This window comes from Hylobates moloch, unplaced genomic scaffold (assembly GCF_009828535.3).
Source record: "Hylobates moloch isolate HMO894 unplaced genomic scaffold, HMol_V3 SCAFFOLD_10, whole genome shotgun sequence".
Classification (NCBI taxonomy): domain Eukaryota; kingdom Metazoa; phylum Chordata; class Mammalia; order Primates; family Hylobatidae; genus Hylobates; species Hylobates moloch.
In genome coordinates, this window is record NW_026652285.1 from 76,907,383 (window position 1) to 76,925,979 (window position 18,597).

At 39.9% G+C, this 18,597-nt stretch overlaps 1 protein-coding gene across 2 annotated transcripts in view; it reads right to left on the reverse strand.

Annotated features, from left to right (window-relative positions):
• Nucleotides 1-4,034: 4,034 nt before the first annotated feature.
• The window catches only part of ABCA1 (ATP binding cassette subfamily A member 1), a 147,487-nt gene continuing 132,924 nt past the window's right edge, over nt 4,035-18,597 (reverse strand). For both annotated transcript variants that reach the window (XM_032164775.2, XM_032164777.2), the window contains 11 exons: nt 17,502-17,625; nt 16,284-16,413; nt 15,899-16,019; nt 15,055-15,117; nt 14,035-14,141; nt 11,534-11,675; nt 11,028-11,162; nt 9,976-10,079; nt 9,314-9,406; nt 8,412-8,655; nt 4,035-7,463 (listed from right to left, as the gene is read on the reverse strand). In XM_032164775.2, coding sequence (XP_032020666.1) covers nt 7,323-7,463; nt 8,412-8,655; nt 9,314-9,406; nt 9,976-10,079; nt 11,028-11,162; nt 11,534-11,675; nt 14,035-14,141; nt 15,055-15,117; nt 15,899-16,019; nt 16,284-16,413; nt 17,502-17,625 — 1,404 coding nt within the window. In that variant the 3' untranslated portion in view covers nt 4,035-7,322. The remainder of the gene's footprint in view (nt 7,464-8,411; nt 8,656-9,313; nt 9,407-9,975; nt 10,080-11,027; nt 11,163-11,533; nt 11,676-14,034; nt 14,142-15,054; nt 15,118-15,898; nt 16,020-16,283; nt 16,414-17,501; nt 17,626-18,597) is intronic.

Genomic DNA, 18,597 nt, shown 5'->3' on the forward strand with positions numbered 1-18,597 from the left:
AATCTCCACACTGACAGCTGGCTCATCCATGATGATGATCCAACCTTACCTCTACAGTGGCTCACCGCACTCAATGACCTCTACCTACAAGGAACATTTCAAGATTTCACACCCCAAGAAATTTTATCCCTACTGCTCGGAATCATACTCCTACTATACCCCAACCCTCCCAAGCCAAAACTCCCTTCCACTTTCCCCCTCACAACGCCCCTTCTCAGCAGGAAGCAGCCAGATAGACGACAACGCCCACTTTCCATTTTAAACCAATAAAAAGGGAGGAATGTTGGATAAATCAAAGACGCCATCTTAGGCATCGGTTCCGGGTTCTTCCCCCTCCACTTGGCACCCCCTAAACCTGCCAAGCACAGCCCGCCAAATAAGCACCCAATCAAAAGGAAACACCTCCTGCTAGCCCTGAGGTCCCGCCCTCCAACCAATCACCAATCACCACATCACCCTAAAGGACATAAATACTCAGACCCAGCAGCTCTCTCTCTCTCTCTCTCCCCTTCTCTTCGTCTTCTCGCACGCTGAGCCTCCAATAAAGATCTCTTGGCTGCCACCAGTGTCTTCTCTGACTAGCCTGTCGCCCTTCAGAAAGGGCAAGTCCATAGTGGTCATGAACCACCCAGAGTGTGTACAAGGCTCCTGCCAGAAGAAATGCCTGTAGGATTAAAAGCAAAACAGCAAAATCAAAAAGGAAGGGCACGATGATGCCCAGGTGCAGCCTATATTATTAACAGACAAGGAAAGAATCCAAATAAAAGCTCTGTAAACCAGCTGTTGTCCTGTTTTGTTTCCCTTCAAAGCAAAAATACAGATTTGTGTATATTTGCAGTCTCCCCTTCCTTGCCTCTCATTCTTCCCTGAAAATCTATTCCAGTTAGGTCTGCATCCTTGTCATGCTGAAATGACTCTTATGAAGGTCACCAAGGACCTCTGTCTTATCAAATTCAATAGCCATTCCTGCCTTTACTCATTTACATTCCTTACTCATATTATCAGCAATGTTGGATATAATTGACAACTTCTGCTTTCCTGAAACAACAATTCTCTGAGCTTCAACATATGGCATTATACTCTTCAGATTTTCCTCTTTCTCATTGGCCAGTCCCTCTCAGTTTCCCTGGCTAGCTTCTCTTCTAAATGTTATAGGATCTCAGGCTCAAGAATGTTCCCTATCTTCATTCTCTCTAGGTAATCTCATTCAGTCCCAAGGCTTAAATATATACGGACCGATTACTTGCACATTTTTTTTTTTTTTAGATGGAGTTTCACTATCGTTGCCCAGGCTGGAGTGCAATGGTGCGAACTCAGCTCACTGAAACCTCTGCCTCCCAGGTACAAGCGATTCTCTTGTCTCAGCCTCCCAAGTAGCTTGGATTACAGGCATGCAATGCACCACCATGCCCAGCTAATTTTTTTGTATTTATTAGAGATGGGGTTTCACCATGTTAGGCTGGTCGCAAACTCCTGACCTCAGGTGATCCACCCGTCTCGGCCTCCCAAAGTGCTGTGATTATAGGCGTGCACCACCATGCCTGGCCAACTTGCACACATTTATCTTATTTTCCATCATTGCCCCTGAGCTTCAGACTGAAATACCAACTGCATTTTTAACACAACCATCTACCTAGTTCAGGTCATAAACTAGAAGTCACCTTGCTAGCTCTCTTTCCCTCGGCCCTTACATGCAGTCTGTCAGCAAGTCCTGCTGGATCTATCTCCAAAGTGCACACTGAACATTACCATAGCTCCCTATCTGTTGCTACCATCTTAGTCCAAGCCACCATTATCTATTAGTCTTCCTACTGTCCTTTCTTCTCATATTAGCCAGTGTTCTTTCTGAAACAGAGTAGGTCACACCACTACTGTTTAAAACTCTCCAGAGGCTCCTTGTTGCACTAACAATAAAATCCAAATACCTTAAAAAGGCTGGCAAGATCCTGTGAGATGCGGTCCCTGCCATCTCTCCAGTTCCATCCCCTGCCACTCTTCTCCTTGCTAACTCAGTACAAGAGACATTAGTACAGATAGCTCTTTTACCACCTCACCTTGCCAGGCTTTTTCCCACTGGGACTTTTGCAACACTTACTCTTTCTTCCAGGAATATCCTTCGCACTCACCTTGAAAGGCTGCTCCTGCTCTTTTTATTCGGTTCTGAGCACGTCATGCCTCAGAAAGGGCCATCTCTGACTTCTCTCCATTGTTATCCAATTACCATGTCTTATTTTCTTCTTAGCACCTATTGCTGTCAAAATATGTTAGATGTGTTTGTCCACACATCATCTTTCACCACTGAAATATAAATTCATTAGAGCAGGAATTCTATTTTCTTCTACATTGTACCCCCAGTACCTAGAGAAGTATCTGGCATACAATAAAGTTCAATAAATATTTGTTAAATTAATGTATATTGATGCTGATGTGATTTTACAAGGTCGATTTTAACTGATACCTAACTTCAACAAAAAGAACCCTCTGCCACTTGACTGAACCTGTACCTTTGGACAAGTTTCTTATCCACTGAGCTGTAATTTACTCATATGTAAAATGGTACTTTTTACCTTATAGGGCAGGTGTTGAGAATTAAATGAAGTGCATGACAACACAGTAAACACTTGAAAACTGAAGCTAAGTGTTTTTTTTTTTTGTACTGAATGTAGACATTACCATTACAAAATGTCAAGTTTTTTGAATCTGGAAAAGTTCTTCTGGGCTTTTCTACAGATAGAACAATGTTTTAGTCAAGACTCATGGGTAGGGCCAGGCAAGGTGGCTCACGCCTGTAATCCCAGCACTTTGGGAGCCCAAGGCGGACGGATCACCTGAGGCCAGGAGTTTGAGACCAGCCTGGCCAACATATAGTGAAACCCCATCTCTACTAAAAATACAAAAATTAGCTGGGCATCGTGGCGCATGCCTGTAGTCCCAGCTACTTGGGAAGCTGAGGAGAATCACTTGAACCCAGGAGGCGGAGGTTGCAGTGAGCCAAGATCATGCCACTGCACTCCAGCCTGGATGACAGCAAGATTCTGTTTCTCAAAAAAAGACAAACAAAAAACAAAAACAAAAACTCATGGGTAACATATTTTCATCTAAATTACCTGCCTTTTTATTTTTCAGTAACGTTTTTTTCCTCTCCCTTGTGATTGTTCACGAAGAAACAGTGTTCTATGATTTCATTAAAGTCACTATAACATGAACTTCAAGGTAGGAGGATGAAGTTGTGATGCTGATGCTCAGGGGGCATCTTGGCTCACTTGAAGCCAAGATTTTTCTGCACACAAAGTTCAGATCTGTGCCACAGAAAAAGGACTGCTCACGACACTTTGTCACAGCCATTCCCGAGGTCACAAATAGAGACAGCCTCTTGTACTGCCTCAAAAGGACTGTTTGACAGGGATTCTTCAAGTAGCAAAATAAGCAGACATCTTTTTCTGAAACTGATTCTTAATGAGCTATGAAAAATAAATTTACATTTATCAGCACTGCTCATATGTTGTCTGCACAGCACTTATTACAGGAAAAAAGGAAGGAGTCACCGATATTAGTATCATTTCTGTTTCCATATCTACTTCGCCTTCCTGCTCACCACTGCCACCACCCCCAGCACCTTGCCAGTATAACTGCTATATTGTGTCCTTATATTTTCGGTTGAATAAACAAAAGGGCACTGAAGGCTGCCTTTGTAGCTTCCCCTATACCAAGTGAACATTTATTAAATAAGCTCAGCTACAGAGCATTTTCAGAAATCTCAGTGCAGCTTCATAATCATTAAGCAGAATATTTATCTAAAAACCTCTAACACTTAATACCAGCTAGTATCTTAACCAACATAAAAATACAAAACAACCTTTTATTTTCAAGTAGTCCCCTCAGTTCTCTTTTATGATTAAGGGAACATTTGAATCTTTTCTAAAGGTTTTCCTTTTGATCCAAATCACTTCCCCTCTACTTTTCTAATGGCTTTATAACCCTTCAACAGTAGGTGGTGCCACAAATGCACAAAAGTAAATTTCTGTAGACCAACAGAACTGTCACAGCTTTATTTTGTGACTCATTATATTACAACATAGAAATATGCATTTTAATACTTCATATAAAGTTATTGACATACAAAATTTTTTTTCTTTTTTCCTTTTAATGAAAATGATTTAACTTAGAAATCTGTTGTGAAACTTTTGTCTAGTTTTGCAATTCTCAGATATTCCAGTGCAAAAATAGATCCCATTACAGACAGCGTAAAGTGCTTGGAATGAGGGCCAATGATGAACAAAGAGCACAAAAACAGCTTCATCTTAGGGTATAAGAAGGGATAATAGCATACCTATATCCTTATGGAAATAGAAACATCCTAAGGGGGATGCAACAATTTTGAAAAGAATTAGAGCAATATTTCTACAGTATTACATTATTACTAGTAGATAATAACAAGGGTACAAATTAATGTCTCAATATCAAAGTGGTTCAGTATTATATGACACATGGCTCTTTAGAAAACATTTTACCTGATATATACAACCACAAGAAGAAAACACAGACAAATTGCTTTAGTCAATGATTAATATACAGTGAATGAATGATGTGCAACATTTAATAGTCACAAAGCATTTGCTTTCAGGACAGATAATGAAATACAGTAGTGTGAGGTTTGGTTGTTTTTTTAACAATGAATTGTGCTGGGCATTTATGTATAGAGGGCTTATTATTTTCTTCTGTATTTCTCATATTCACAGTTGTTAATAAGTTATCCGAGGTGTCCAAAAGATGCAAAAGCAGAAATTTTTGAACACGTATTTTGAGAATTTCTGAAACTCACATAGTTACATTCCACAGGGAATATACAGAAATTTTGCTTGATTGAGTATAGAGTTGGTAAAAATTTCTACCACAATTAGGTTTACACAGGAAAATGTAAAAGATTACTATTTTAAAAGGTAACACAGTATTGATGAAGATGTGTAACTATAGATTGTTTCTAGCTTCAGAAGAGATCCTTTCAATCTGTATTAAAATGTTGTGTTTTCTTCAAAATAGTTCACAGTGCCTTTCGATTTTTTAAAATATGGCCTTGAAGTCAGAGAAACTGAAGGAGTTGCTCATAGATTTACTATAATGAAGAATTAGAATATGATTTTAGTAAAATGAGAAAACCAACATAAGTTTGATTTTGAAAAATATTAAACGAGGAGAAATTATTCTATAAATTCTATATTTTTGAAGATAGTGTAAAATGCAATGATGCCATATCACTAGTTATTGGAAATATGCCTTCATTACTTATATTTAAAAGCAATATTGACTTTAACTTCCAAAACAATCATTTTTTTCTTTTTCAGCAGTGGGTTATATAATATTCTGTAAATTTAAAAAATATAGAGAGATTAATTTGAAATGTGAAGTCTTACACCTTTAGAGTTAATATTCAAATTTTGGAAAAGGTGGAAGAAGTTAGTAATGATATTGAAAGATCACTTGAACTTCGCCAAACAATAGTTCTCTCATATTTTTTTTCTCTCAAGACAGTTAACAGTATTAGTGAAACAGTATTTTTAAAAATGTTTACTGACTAAAAAAATAAGACTGGGTTAGAAAACTCTGAAAAATGCTCCATATGGAAGCATTTGTTGTTTTTATACTTTTCTTGACTAGTGATTGAAGAGATGAAAAATTTGAGATTGTCAGATTTAATGGGGTATCCAATATCTGCAAAGCCAATTATTTGAAGGTACTAAATGCCATAAACACAAGTTGTGTTTTTCAGCAAGTTTTCAAGCTAGCTGTTTTCCCTGTTGAAGAATTCATTGTTTAGACTCGTGACCCTTATACTTTCTTGGCTTTTGCATTGTGGCAATTAAAAAAAAAGGCTGCCCAATATTGTCACAGTGGGCTCCTACAACCACAAGACAACCTATATTTGTAAACCAGTGAGCTGAATAACATGGCACAGGAAGTCTACTGAGACTTAATTTCTCTCTACCCTTATACATACGTACATACTCTTTCAGCTACAGCATACACTCAAAGAATACTTGATTGATGAATTGAGAGTAAGAGTATCCTAAATGATCTGAAAGAAATTCAAATATAATGTCATGAGATCTTGACCATCACATTGCTTTCTAGGCACTGGTCATGACTGATATGCAAACTTACATAAGAAAATAAAAATAGTGGGGCAGTGGCCATACTCCTCTATACCACAGGGTTCTACAAAGAGGCCATTCTAAGGATTCAGAAGTCACTGATAGAACTTAAAATTCCAAATAACATTAAAAAGTACAAAGATTTTTGTCAAAATACAACTCCATCTTTTCATTTTCTAGATTAATTTAAAAAGCCAGAAATAATACACTTGTGTCAGATAAGAAACATCTTGAGATGCAGTGTACCATGTTAGTAGACAGTCAGGACAAATGGGCACAGGCTTCCCTAGGTTTGAACACACAATCTCTTTAATCCCATGCCCTGGCTTCAGCAGCTTGCAGCCCCAGCAGTTTGCCTGTTGATTCTTTGCCTCTTACCAGGATCTAAGTATACTTAAGAGTCTCATAAGGATGACCCTGCAGACCCATGGCTCAAAGCACAGGACAATATAACAATGGAACCAAGTTTCCTGTGCCTAGAGACACCCACATTTTTGTTGCATGTTACTGACACCAGAACAGCTTATCAGAGGGAATCAAAGCAGGATGTTAGCCACACATGGCACCATTTTGTCAACTGATATTCAATGATGTTGGTAGACTCTGAGCAGAGCAGCTTTCACAAAAGTGAGCATGACACACCATGGTGCTTCAAACTTTCTTAAAAACTTGGCACTAATAATTCTGGCACACTCATTGCCAGCAATGGATGTGTCACCGGGAAACCAGTCTCCTGGCATGGCATGGCTTAGTGAATGAGGATGTGCATGCCTTTTGATTTTGATCAATAATCACTGGCCATGATTACTTGATGAATTATTGTTGCAACCCCAGTGAGAATACACAGGAACAAAAAAAAAAAAAAAAAGTATGAGTTCAAACCCCTATGTCCATTGGGTTCCATAATAGAGTTTCACATAGGTATAGGTAAAAAACTAAATTCAAGTCTTTCACTTGAGAGCCATGTAAGACATAGGCTACAAAGGCACTGCCCCTGTAATGGAATTTTGTTTTCATTGCATTGAATTGCATTGCATTGAATAGTATCAGTACAGTATCCAGTTTACTTCTTCCCACATCGAATTCTGACTCTTTTCTCCGCAACACTTCACATGGTGCAAAGGAAAGTCTAGTTCCTCTTTACTTTCAGCCACCCCGTATGAACAGGACTCTTCATACATAGCTTTCTTTCACTTTCTCATCCTGTAGAAAAGATGTGAGAACTGCAACATCCACTACTGTCTGGTTTTTGTGTAATGAGAGGTCCTTTAAGTGGTCATCATCACTTTGGTCCTTGGCAAAGTTCACAAATACCTGTTAAAAGATTAAGATGAACCTTTATAAATACCACAAATACCACTCAACTTGCTCATTCTTTATTCTAGTTCTATTTTTCCAAGACGTTGAAATTAGGTCAAGCAGGAGCATACAGAATTGCATAAATGGATTAACTAGAAAACTGTGTGAAGGAGAGAAGAATACTTGAAAAAAGCAATAACAACTTAAAAATAGACTTTTTTTTTCCCCCTTGACATGGAGTCTGCTCTGTCCCCAGGCTGGAGTGCAGTGGCGAGACCTTGGCTCACTGCAACCTCCACCTCCTGGGTTCAAGCAATTCTCCTGCCTCAGCCTTGCAAGTAGCTGGGACTACAAGCGCGCACCACCATGCCCAGCTAATTTTTGTATTTTTAGTAGAGACAGGGTTTCACCCTGTTGGCCAGGATGATCTTGATCTCCTGACCTCATGATCTGCCCGCACCTCGGCCTCCCAAAGTGCTGGGATTACAGGCATGAGCCACCACGCCCGGCCAAAAATTGACTTTCTATATCGCCTCCCACCCCCCACATCGCCAACTACTCAGTCATCCATTTACTTTGGCACATAGAGTCTTGATTAAAGGGCAGAGGGAAGCAAATATTTACTAAGTACTTATTAAGTGTCAGGACCTATTTGGTACTTTTTTATCTAATTTAAATAGGATTAGGCACCAAGTAACATGCCTGGCCCATGGTAGGTACTCACTAAATGGTAGTTTTTATGGTTATTATTACAATAAACTCTCACAATAATCCTATAGAGTACATAGGCATCATCTCCCTTTTCAGGTTCAGAGAGGTTTAGTAAAAAGCATAGCTATTAATAGTAGATCAGGAATTCAAGCACCAATTCAAGATACAAACTGCTCTTGGACCTACGGGCGGGAGTGTGGGGGCAGGAATCCACACCCTAAGAATAAATCTGTTTTGACACTCAAAGCTTACTTGGTCAAGTGTTGTCTGAGAAACAGAGTAGTCTTCTATGTGGAGTCGCTTTTTGCTCTGGGAGAGGATGCTGAATATCCTGGCCAGAGAAGATAACGAAGATGGAAGCTGGTATTGTAGCATGTTCCGGTGTTTCTCTTTTAGAACACTTCCAGGAAAGGCAAGTCCAAAGAAATCCTGGACAGGCTTCAGGTCCGGGTTGGACCCTGCTATTCGTACAACTATTGTATAACCATCTCCAAACCTGAAAGCAGGAAAAAATACCCAAATGGAGGATCTCCAGGCAACTATTTAAAAGAACACTGAACCCTGGGAACCCAACTTGTGCCATGAAAAAGGGCGGCCTCTGGCAGGCCCAGAAATAAGTTTCTGAGAGAAGGAACCAGTTATCATTTACTAAATACTTATTTTATGTGAAGCACCATGCCATGTGCTGTAAATACATGATCTCCTTTAATCCTCACCTGGACCCATGAAGTCTGACAGATGTTACAGAGAAACTGAGGCCCAGGGAGTTAATCACTTGCCCATGGCTCAGAGCTCATAACTGGTAGGGCCAGGATGCAAACCCATTTGTGTTTGACTCCAAAGCTTGCACTCTCACTAGTACTGGCACATGTAAATGTTTTTCATTTCATCTATAGCACAAAGCTAGGAGGTAGATCTTCCAGGGAAACTGACTCTTACAGTAGTTAAGTAACTTGCCCAAGAGTCACAGAACCAGTAAATGGTAAAGACAGAATTTGAATGCAGTTCTGACTTCAAAGCCCTCATTCTTTCCACTACACCATTTTGCTCAGTTTTATTTCCCTTTATTTTAGAGCCACCATTTGTATACTCACAAAAGAATAAATACCAAGCCTTCTCACTAGGCACTATCCCAAAGAAATTATCTTTGTTACCTATTTTTTAGATGCTGGACACTGCCAAGGCACCTGAACCTTCCATTGACCATAATTGCCATCCTAGTGCAAAGGGCTTCACATTCTTCCATACTGCGGTAAAACAGAACGAGGTTTTAGTTTTAGGGAGATTCTCTATAACCATAGGAACATCACCATGACTTCCAGCATTCCAGCTTCCTAGGGACTTGTATTCTGTTACAAGTACATGTGGATATTGGGATGATGCTGTTCACTGTAGTGGTGTTTACAATTGTGAACAAGTTGGAAATAATCCAAATGTCTACAAAAAGGGGAATAGTTAAATGAGAGTATATCCTAATGGAATACTATCCAGCTATAAGAAATGACACCTAAATGCACTGACTTGGAATAATGTTTACAATATATTAAGTGAAAAAGAACAGTATTTATACTGGGCTTGCATTTTTGTAAGAATACACATAAACACACACACACACATACACAGATTTGCATAGGAAAATTCTGCAAACATAACCAGCCCAGTGAAGATAGTAGTTGTCTCCAAGTCGTATAATTTCAGGTAATAATTGTTTTACTCTTTGCTTTTCTGTATTTTCTAATTTTTACAAAATGATCGCATATTCTACTTGGAAAGTTAGAACATCCCACAGTGAGGAAGCCAAGACTTTACTACGGACCTATGAGATGTAAGCACTACTGATCTCCCCTCCTTGACAACACTTAGGGCACAATTCCACAAGAACCGCCGGGCTTTGGGATCCATGCCTGTGGTGGGTTCATCCTGTAATTAGAATAAAGTAAGTCTTATTTGCTGGGGGAAAAAAAAATCAAAGATAAATTTGTTTTTAAATGCAGAAGCATCTTTGAAACAGCTTAAATTGTAACTTACCATTCTAGTTATTTCTTGATGGACTAAAGAATTAGAGTAAGTTTCAAATTCATTTGTAAACAAGGTCATTATTATAAATGTCTTATTGATGCAGGAAACTCAAATATTCTGAGTACTTTTTTATAGAATTAAATTTCTCCAAATAAATAGGGAAGGAAAAGGCCATTTAGTTGTAATTATCTTTTCATGACTGATAAGTGTATACTACACAACTTTTTGTATGAAACCTCTATTGAAGTCAGTATAAGATTTGGGTGAAATTCCTTTTTTTTTTTCTTTTTTATTCCCGCTCACTCAGATTACCCTAGTATATTGCAATTGTTAGCCTTACAGAAACAAATTCCAAACCCATGTGGAATACATAAAAGCCTCAAAGGCTTCTTCCCGTAATAACATCAATGCTCTTATCTACAGAAGAAAAAGGGTCAAGGGCCACTGCCCAGTCTGATCTGTTTTTCATCTATCCGTGTGTAAGGAACTATGACCTAGTTGCTACCTTGGGGATTTTAAAGCTGTGTCCACACTCTCTATTTTCAGGGAATGAACACAAAGATGATTAGAAAGAATGTTCCAGAGAAAGATCAAATCACATATCCAGCCTCAATCACACTAAGAAACAAAGTGCTTGGAGTGCCTCTATTTGGGAGCATCTGCAGGCATGGTACAGCCACCCCAGTGTGTGCCAAGGGAGAAGCTTCCCTCTGCTTCTCCAAGGTGGCTCTGCTGTCCCTGGTGGAAGACAAGCCAATCATACAACAGCCCTGGACATATAGGACTTTTGAACAGTCATGTTTTCCACTCAGGCCAGAACAATAGTTTTCCATTCACAGTCACACTCACCAGAAACACTACAGGAGGCCCGCCGATCAAAGCCATGGCTGTAGAGAGCTTGCGTTTGTTGCCTCCACTATAGTTACCAGCATATTTTTCTCCATACTTCATGAGGCCCAGTTTCCGAATCGCCCACTCACCAACCTACAGTGATAAAAAGCACCTTGACTTTGGTCTGGCTTGGGAATTTTATCATGCTGTCCTACACATATATGTATGAAAGTTCTTTCACTGAGTAGGACTAGGTTCTATAATCGTAACCTGACAACTGGTGAGAAGCCAAAGCAGGGAGCAGGGATTCGTATGGTGGGAGCAGCACTCCCTCTCTGCCCACCCAGCCCTGCCCCACCACCATTACAGGTTTCCACCCTGAAAGCAGATACAAAGAACCAGCATTTCAAACTGCTGCATTGTTGAGGGAAAGCAGCCTGAAGTCAATGTGTGTGGAAAAGCCATAAGGTATATATTGTCAGGATGCCAAAGGAGACAGGCTGGCTTTCAGGCACCCACAGTACCTTGCCAACTTCTTTCTCTGGGACTCCTCTCAAAAGGGCAAAGAACTCCACGTGTTCTCTCCCAGTCAGCAGCTCTGTGATGGCATCAAACTGAGGGCAGTAGCCCATGTTCTGATGTACTTCATGGATGTTTGATAAGATACTGCAAAGGACAAGAAAACTACTTAGATTTTAAGCAGGTAGAGATACTCTGGTCAGACAATCTGGCCTGATGTTCCTATAAAGTATGCTTCTCCATTACAAAGATACCAATACATCTGCTGCTACTTGAAAGCACAGCCTTTCTGCCCCCAGGATGCTAGCTCTTCCTGGCAGGCAGGGTTTCTGCCTCGATCCTGCCCAGTCCTTGCACCTCCCTGGCTCTCTGAACACTTCAGTCTGCAGGTGCAGTCCCATTTCAGAATTTCTGAGGTCATGCCAACCACTGCACATTCTTTGCCAACAATCTCAGTCACACTACCCCGGGGCTTTAACACTAAGGCCCCATCCTAGACTTCACTCATATGCACCATTCATATGCACCAAGTGAGAAGGCCCAGAAATTTTGGGTGTGAGCAACACAGAACCTAGAGACACAATTTATATTGGTGGGGTGGCTTTTGGGTTCTATGAAGCCAGTGAAGTGAAGAATCAGATGTGAGAGAAGTTCAGTGTCCACATTCCAGACTGATGACTGCACCTTAGCCACAGCGGCACTGCCATGAACTTGGCCTTCTGGCAGCATCCATTCCTCTCTGTGTATCTAATTAGCACCCCCAGGGTCAGCCTTTGTCAGAATTAGCATTGAGGCACACGTGGACACCGTGCCAGGCCCTCACAGCTATACCAACCAAAGCAGTTCTTACAACCAGTCCCTGTGACAAACCTTACTATGGGCTGGTTATTACTGCCACAGCTATATGCATCAGGAGCTTGGTACCAGGAGCAAGCCTAGGAATGCAGTTGTGCAGTGCTAGGCCTGCTATTCCCAGAATGTCTGTTCTCTTAGGACTCCTTTACATTGCTACTGCAAAAATGTTAAAAGACAGGAGAGGAGATCATGAATACATCAATTTCCTTGCTCTTTTCAAGTTCATTGGCTATCCCCCTGTCCAGTGTGTTCAAATTGTGAGTCATTGTTCATTAGTGGGTTGGGAAATAAATTTAGTGGGTCATGACCAGCACTTTTTTAATGATGCAGTATAAAGTAGAATAAGAAACAGCAGAGTGCACTACAATTAGTAACAGTAGCTACTGCTTTGTGAAACTTTAGGTTATACATGTGAGTGTCTACGTGTCTGTGTGTACATACTAGGTTGAGATATAAAATGTATTTCCCACAAGGGTCATGGTCAGAAAACCTTGAAGGCCACTGCCTTGTACTATCTCTTCACATAATAGGTCCAGAGAAGCCAGGAGCAGTGGCTCATGCCTGTAATCCCAGAACTTTGGGAGGCTGAGGCAGGTGGATCACCTGAGGTCAGGAGCTCGAGACCAGTCTGGCCAACATGGTGAAACCCTGTCTCTACTGAAAATACAAAAAAATTAGCCAGGCATTGTGGCGGGCACCTGTAATCTCAGCTACTCGGGAGGCTGAGGCAGGAGAATCACTTGAACCTGGGAGGCGGAGGTTGCAATGAGCCAAGGTCACGCCATTGCACCCCAGCCTGGGCAGTAAGAGTGAAACTCCGTCTCAAAAAAAAAAAAGCCCAGAGAAGCCCCACATATTTAAAGTACTTAGAGTAATATTATCTAAGAAGCCTATAAAATGTAGCTGTATTCACAAAGATCAGATTGCTTTGTGACCTGTGCAGTCTCAGAAAATGGCCTAATGGTGGCTCCGTCAATTTGTATGCTCTTTAGAGAGGGCAATTTACTTTCTAGGAATTGTTCCTCAGGAAATAATAAAAGATGTATACAGGGACATATTTACATAGTGAAAAATGGAAACTAATATATGTCCAACATTTATAAGGAATTTATTAAATAAATTATAGGTACATGTACATAGGGGAATTTTATGTAGCAATGTAAAATTCCACATCTTAGGAAATGTAACCCATTGGGAAATATTCATAATACACTCATTAACAATAAAAACTAATTTTAAACTCTACATACATTATGATCTCAATTTTATGGCACATTCATATGTGTATATAAGATAGACGTGGGGTGATGGAAAAGTTCTAAAACTGGATGGTGGTGATGGTTGCAAAACTCTCAATTTACCAAAAATCACTGAATTATACTCTTAAAAAACAAGTAAATTATATTGTATGTAAATTATACCTGAATAAAGCTGTTAAAAGAAGAGAATGAGACTAAAAGGAAATGTAAATTGTGATTATCTCTAGATATTGAAATCATGGATGATTTAATGTGCTTCTTTACCCTTTACCATATTTCAACATTTTTATGAACTCTAAAAATACCACTGTAATCAAAAATAACAATCTATTTCTTTAAATAAATTAAAAACAAAGTATTTGCAGCAAAATACAGGCTACTTCTTTTCTCACCTATTTTTGTTAAGGAAAGCATCTCCTCTGGTAACAGCGGTATCTCCTGTTAACATCTTGAAAGTTGATGATTTTCCAGCCCCATTAACTCCCAGGAGCCCAAAGCACTGAAAAAGAAAGATTAAGTTGTATAAGCAAACTCTAAAAACATGAATATAAACGCCCCTAACAAGTAACTACCTCAAACCTTCATTCTCAAATATCAGAGAAGAATCAAATATTTTCTTGGTTTTAACACATCATATAGATATTTCAATATGTATTTCTTAATGGGACCATTTTAAGTGTGGCTGTATTTATAAATATTATTTGAGTTGTCAGGTTGAGGCCAAAGTTAATGTGTGAAAAACAGTAATGAAAGCCAGCTAGCCAAATTGCACCACCTACTCTGGCAAAAGGGCATAAAAGAACACCAACAGAAACCAGAAAGGAGAAAATCTATTTTTAAAAATCTATTTGAATGTCATCAGCATCCCAAATGGATCACAAAAGCATGTTTTGGATGTGCATGCTTTTTCTGTTTTTGTTGTTGAGATGAGTCTCACTCTGTCACCAGGCTGGAGTGCAGTGGCGCAATCTCGGCTCACTGCAACCTCCCCCTCCTAGGTTCAAGCGATTCTTCTGCCTCAGCCTCCCTAGTGGCTGGGACTACAGGAACGCACTACTATGCCCAGCTAATTTTTGTATTTATAGTAGAGATGAGGTTTCACCATGTTGGCCAGGATAGTCTCAATCTCCTGACCTCGTGATCCACCCACCTCGGCCTCCCAAAGTGCTGGGATTACAGGTGTGAATCACTGTGCCCGGCCCCTTGCTTTTCCTTAAATTGCATTGAATTCCCTAAAATCATTCTCTTGACATACAGGGTCCCTTTCTTCTCGATGACTGATTGCTCCATCCTGGCATAAATACAGAAGCTTTTAAAATCCACTTTTACCCCTTAATGAGCATCGTTGCTTGACTGGGTAGAGATAGTCAGAATTAATAGGGACAAACACAATATAGACAAAGTGTCTTTACCTCACCAGGAGGAATGCCCACGCAAATCCTGTCAACAGCAGGCTTCCGCTTCCTTCTATATATCTGCAACAAACAAAATGTAAACATTCATGAGCCTCAGTGACTCACAGCTCTCCCAAGCAACTGTGGAGGGCAGGACTATAAACCACATACACTGCAACACAAGCCTTGTCAATAAGCCTAAGCCATAGGCATATTTCATGGGCTAGGAGCCTTGGTCTGCGTTTGTGGTGACTGGCTTCTGAATGATTCTGAAGCTCAAAATAAAAGGGAACTTACTTTTTAACCTGTCTTTTTAGAACCATATCACTCATTATTATCTACATAATTTTTCATTTATTCAACATATATATGTATTGCAGGTATTTTAAAAATTAAATTCCACAGAGTAGGAATTTATAATAAAAATATTGCAAATACTGCACAGATTACAAAAAAGTAAAATTTGGAGATGCTGGCATCTAGAGGGCTGATACAGACCCTCTTGAGCACTGGCAATACATCAGCTTTTTGGACTATGAAACTCAAAATCAACCATTTATTCTCCCTACCTCAGTTTTGACTAGATATACACAATTAGTATGTTTTAATAACCAACACATAAATGTAAGCACATAAAACCAATATATTCGAGAATGGGAATCCATATTACAAAATAATTCTCAGTAAGAATTCTTTAAGAAGTCTCCATGGTGTTTTCAAAATAAAATTGACAGAACCTTGGTATAGATGTACATTTTGGGAACACATGCCCTTTTATTAAGCAAGTCAGCAAACTGCTGGCTTACAGCACATAAAGCTGAAAAAAACTGAAGATGAGCTATTGTAACCTGTACTCTCTCACCTTCGTCAACTCCTTGATTTCTAAGATGTCATTCTGGCCTCCACCATCAAGAATTCTCTGTCTTTCCCGCCTCACATCTTCATCTTCATCATTCAGAGGAGGGAGCTTTGCATTTACAGGTCTTGGGGGAAAAAATAAGAAAAATGAACTTTTCAAACTATTTTTCAGGACAAAGATTCAGTCTCTAACGGAGTATTATAAAACCAACCCGCCACAGTTTCCAGGATGGGCAGGGAGGGGGCTGCGGGATGCCCACATCAGGAAAATCAGTTTTATCACATATTTTGAGTTCAGTTCAATCCAACTCCCATTGGTGAGTGTTTCCCTGTGCGCCTCCTCTGTGACCCTCAACCAGGTGCTCCATGGGTTCTAAGAAAAAGCTCACCTGGGTCTGATGAAGAATCTGTACTGGATCAAAACAGTAATGAGGAAGAATACCACCCCTTCCACGGCCATGGCGAAGAGGTTTCGTCCCACCAAGTCCCAAGATAATGGTGACACAAAGCGATTCTCCCCTAGTAGACACAATGCAGAGATCCGGTCAGAATGGAGGGATCAAAAACCATGGCCCTTCCTCAAATTTGGGCCTATGTTCCTTAAAATTCACCGATCTTCCAATAAACACCAATGGCTATCACCCATGACAAGGAGAAAAGAGTAACAAGGGAGTGATCACTTTCCAAGTCTGATTTGGGAAAACTTTTTATGACCCAGTATCAATCAGAATTTCAGAGCCAATGTGTATTCGATTTATAACTTCACTGAAGATATCTAGTATTTCTTTTTTTAATGAGACATGCCAAAAATCCTTTCGAAAAGGCTAACAACCCAAGTAATTTTTACAGTCAGTATTTTTAATAAATTCTAAGTTTTAGTAATAAGAAATATCAGAAAGCACTTTAAGCAGATTCCCCTTTCAGTAGCATGTATCCTAGTGAATCAATTAAATCACTAGATTCAATTAAATCTAGTTCCATGTAACCATTCCTTAAATTCCTTACAAATCTCCTTTGTACCCCAAGTTGGGAAAAAGCCCCTCTTCTATGTCCAGTAAATAACATGGCCCATTTGACTATATTATCTAATGGATGAATAATAACCATATGGCTACAAGAGAAATATTTTTAACCATTCTAAAGGTAGAAAAAGATGTAATACATTATCATTTTATAGACTGTGTAAAAGATAATATATGACCTCATCTGCAGGCACATGATTCACCTAATAGAGCCAAAGTTTGCATCTTTCCTTCTGATTCCCTGACCTTCTAATTCTCAAAGTTGTGGTTTGATTTTCCATTGCCTCTAACCAACCAAGAAAGTGGCATGAGCCAATGGATCCAAGCAAATGCCACTATCTCTTCCTTAACTTCAAAACTGCCCTTTCACTTTTCTCAGTGCTATCAGAGACACAGACAAACAGTTGTGTCACAAAACCCATGCCACAACCAGGTGTGTTGGCATGAGCCCTATCACTGGGCATGGGGGTGGGGGAACATCCTGTGCTTAGTCACCTGCTTCTTTCCAAAACAAAGTTCAGGGTACCAAGGCCTATGCAGAGTGCCATCTCCATTAAAACATCCTGCAGCCACTGCTTCACTCACCAAACCTTTCCAGGGCATCAGCCATTGCCTGGTTTTTCACCATGTCAATGAGGCCTCGCCCCAGGCAAAAATGCGGGAAGATCAAGAACACGGACTTCAGGATATCATTGATATTATTCAGCTTCTAAAAAAAAAAAAATGGGAGGGAAGGGAGGGCGAGGGAGAAGAAATGGATGTCATTCATGGTTTATCCTAAAAATGTATCAAATTCTGAAATATGGGAGTGAAGAAAAAATTTGATTCTCTAGGGACAAACCGGACCTTTTAATTCAGATACCAATTAAACAGCAGCAGGCATAGTTGATGATATGTAGCAATAAAATTCTATTCTTTAGAAAATCTGGAGAAATGCTCTGAGTATGGAGAAATAATGAACGAAGCTTAGAAACAGGCTAGATTTAATTAGAAGCAAATCCATTAAAAATCCCTTAGCATTTTAAAAGCAAATTGCTCATGTCTGGGTCAATATTTGAGTTTCGGGAGTTTGTTAGAATTTTAGAAATTCTTCTCAAATACATCAGAACTTATGATCCCACAAGGTAACAGTGGCCAAATATCTACCAACTGAGTAAGGGGCTATACGCTGGATGCACTGTGCTAGGACATGGGAGAGGCAAAAGTTAGTAAGAAACAGACTCCACTCCGAGTAGGAAAAGTATGTAAACAGGAAATTACCATGTAAGTGCATGTGCGCTGTACTGGAGGCGTGGACTGAGGACTCTGAGAGCACAGAGGAAAGAGAGAACGCCTCCCAGCAGGTAAGGAAAGCTTCACATTTTAGCTAAATCTTGAAGGACAAGGGATATACTACCAGACCCTGGGACAGAAGAAGGACATTTCAAGCCAGGCCTACAGGAGCATGGTGGTTGAGGACAACTCATCTGAAGCTTACAGCTGGGAAAGGGTGTGGCGGGTATGCACAAGAAGAGTTGTGCAACTGTAAAAGGCCCTGTGTACTGTGTCTGGACAAAGGCAATGACAACCGGAATGGAGAGGAAGCCTTATTTTAGAGGTCCATACCTGGAAGAACTGACAACATAACCAGTTGAATGTGGGAAATCTGCAACAGCAAAGCAAGCATCTAGGATAACTCTAA